Source organism: Tursiops truncatus, chromosome 2 (genome assembly GCF_011762595.2).
Source record: "Tursiops truncatus isolate mTurTru1 chromosome 2, mTurTru1.mat.Y, whole genome shotgun sequence".
NCBI classification, from domain to species: Eukaryota; Metazoa; Chordata; class Mammalia; order Artiodactyla; family Delphinidae; genus Tursiops; species Tursiops truncatus.
In genome coordinates, this window is record NC_047035.1 from 138,078,185 (window position 1) to 138,081,236 (window position 3,052).

The following is a 3,052-nucleotide window of genomic DNA, read 5'->3' on the forward strand; positions in this document are numbered from 1 at the left end:
CTTTTAAGATGACCTCTAGGAGGTGGGTTTTAGTAAGCCGGGAAAAATTCTGGAGCCAGTGTCAGGCAGGGCCGAGCACCAGCTGGGGCCTAGGGACCCAGGGTCTCTGCTTTAAGCCTCCTGACCACCGGAAATTATTGCCCTCCAGAGATTTTTTTTTTAAATAAAGGGAAGGTGCACTGTACACCCCCCTCCACTGGGAGGAAGTGAGGCCCAATCCCTACCTACTCACTGGCACACCCCAAACCCATATACACACACCAACAAAGGCGCCACCAGGGGCACAGGCATGCTTTGGCTGTGAGGCCCCTCCGGAGGCCCAGGGTGTGAACAGCTGCACAGAGGGCTGTGTGAAGTGGAGTCAGCACCTTAGGAGGTGGGACGGGGGCGGTGGGCAGAGGAGGAAGAAGCTCAGGGTCCCGGTGGATCAGAAGAAGGAAAAGGGGAAGAGGCGGTCAGGACACAGGAGATGAGAAAACAAAAATGACCAGAAAAGGGCCAAAAAGCAGAAAATGTAGAAAATAAGAGAGTGAAAAGAGAAAGAGGCAAAACAGAATGTGGGCAACCACACAAAACAGGAAGGAGACAGAGCAGAAGGAGGGAAGGGAGCAGAAAAGAGAGCAAGATGGTTGGGGAAGGATGTGAGCAGGGAGAGAGGGGAGCCAGGAAGAGCACATCAGAGGACGTCAGGGCTTGGAAACGAACTTCAGGTGAGAAGAGGAATCAGGAGCCCCTGGGCAAAGCCTCAGCCACTGACAAAATCCAGGTGGACCGAGAACACCAGGTCAGTCACATAAATCAGCAGGTTGATGGCTGTCAGACTGGCCACAGCCAGTCGTTGGTTCCAGGTACACACCAAGGAGGTGAGTCTATCGCTGCAGCTCACATCGCTGGACCGCTGGGGCTGGCCGCCGAACTTCTGGTTGAACTGGTAGAGCGGCCAGAGGACCAGAGCGGTGGCATAGAGGAGGACGGAGAGCAGAGTGAGCACAACCTGGAAAATGGGGAAGGGGATGGGCAGCCTGTTGTCACACTTGCCCAGGTTCAGCAGAAGGGCCACAGATGACATGAGAAAGCAGATGGAGTACACGGCCACGCACCACACCAGGGCCGGCTGGTGCAGGTACAGGTAGGGGCTGCTGATGAAGATAAAGATGACACAGGCCACAGTGGTCTCCAGCCCCTTGAGCAGGCCTGGCACGGTGGCCATATAGCCTGTGATCATGTTGGGCTGGGCCCTAATGCAGGCCACTTCCATGGCATAAGCCACAAAAGCAAGGCAGGAGAATGCAGTGGAGGTGATAGTGCGGTCCCGGTAGCGGCTATCGGGCAAGAACTGAATGTAGGTGGTGGGGTAGATGATGGAGGCCGAGAGGCAGAGGAGGGCAGAGTAGCAGTTGCAGGTGATGAGAAAGTTGTCCCAGGAGAAGGGGAAGTGATCCTCGAGCTCACATAACTCGACTATGAGGTTGATGAGGGTCACGACGAAGCAGAAGCACCAGATGAACATGGACCAGTTACCTATGGTCCCCTTCCAGGTGCCCACGCTGGCTCCCAGGGAGAAGGCCACGCAGGTGGAGAGCAGCTGCAGCCGTCGGAGGCAGCAACCCATAATGGTTGAGGAGCCCAGGCCTGCGGACGATTATGTGGTGGTCGTTCTGGTCCTACTGGTCACTGCCACCAACATGGCAGTGGTCTTCACCGAGGACCCACCAGAGGAAGATTCGGCTCTGGAGGAGGATTGGTCAGACGCCTGGAAAGTCTCAGGGGTCTGTGATGGCTGAGGCTCAAGATCTCTGGAGCTCGAACCAATTGTCCACACACTTGGGTAATGGCACTGCTGCTGCAGAATGATTCTCCCCACCCATCACCCTTGGCCTTCTCAGGAGACTTGTCTTATCCCAAGGTTCACAGCTGTGTTTGGTCTGGCATCAAACCATGAACATTTTTTTACCTCTTTGTGCGGCATGCCATTATCTACAGAGACACAGGGTAGCCTGACCCTTATCTGTAACTACAACCCTTCAAGGCTCTGAAAACTGAACAAAAATTGTTTGGTAACAAAATTTGAACTGAACAGACACAAGACAATTTATGGTCTTTATTTTATGTAGTGTGACTGCTCAAAAGTTCAGTGTCAGAAACACTAATGTGTTTGATTACAAGGTGCCTTCAGACCCCAGTGGTTATTATGTCCTATAGAGTAGATACACCAAGTTACATGATTGAAGCTGAAAAATTCTGAATTCTGGAGCATATCTGACCCCAAGGATTTCAGAAAAGGGACTGTGGATTGTACTGCTAACCCCATTTTACAGATGAGAAAACTAAGGTTGGGGGAATTAAGTCCTTCCCTAAGGTGGCATGGCTAGGGTGTGGGAAACCCAGATACAAATGCCAAAGCCATGGGTTTGAACTCTTTGCTCTGCAGCCCAGAATTTCAGCAGGGTCCGTGGGTGGGAGCCCAGGACCAAAGCTCAGGCTCTGGGAACCCAGGACACACCTTCAGGGCCATGGGCTCCTTCCACAGCAACCCGAAGAGACACGTATCCCCGCCTTTCCTCCCTGCAGCCGTCACTAGAAGGAGCTGCCATCTGAGGTGACACAGCCCCACCCAGAAGAGGGATAAGCCATGGGGTGAGAGCAAGGCAGTGGGGACAAGATGACATGTGTAGTAGGAACTGTTTTGAATCCCCTCCCCCCAGTTTTGCCTTAAAATGTGACTCTTCCCCACTTGGATAGGGAGACACCAACTCAGCATTACTCCAAGGTGAAACATCCTGGGGGAACCACAGAATAAATTAACATAATGTTTGGCTCTTAAACTCCAAAGCTTCCCTCCAGGTGGGAGTCTGAAAAGATCGAGGAGTAGTACTACCTGAGCGAAGATTTTTCTGGCCTGGGAGATTGGTGATTAGTGTCCAAGCCGGGAAGGAAGGATTGGAAGTGAACAAGGATGTCGTGTCTGGTTGCTGATGTGGAGGCTTTCAGGGCATCCCAGGGAGCGGGTGGAAGATGAACAGATCATAAGCCCCCTCTTAAGGGCAGGAGC

General features: G+C 52.9%; 1 protein-coding gene across 1 annotated transcript; it reads right to left on the reverse strand.

The window, feature by feature from the left end:
• Positions 1–740: 740 nt before the first annotated feature.
• LOC117311139 (myeloid-associated differentiation marker-like) lies at positions 741–3,052 on the reverse strand. The gene has a single exon (XM_033852109.2). It carries the CDS (start codon positions 1,610–1,612, stop codon positions 746–748), a length of 867 nt encoding a protein of 288 aa, XP_033708000.1. The 5' UTR covers positions 1,613–3,052; the 3' UTR covers positions 741–745.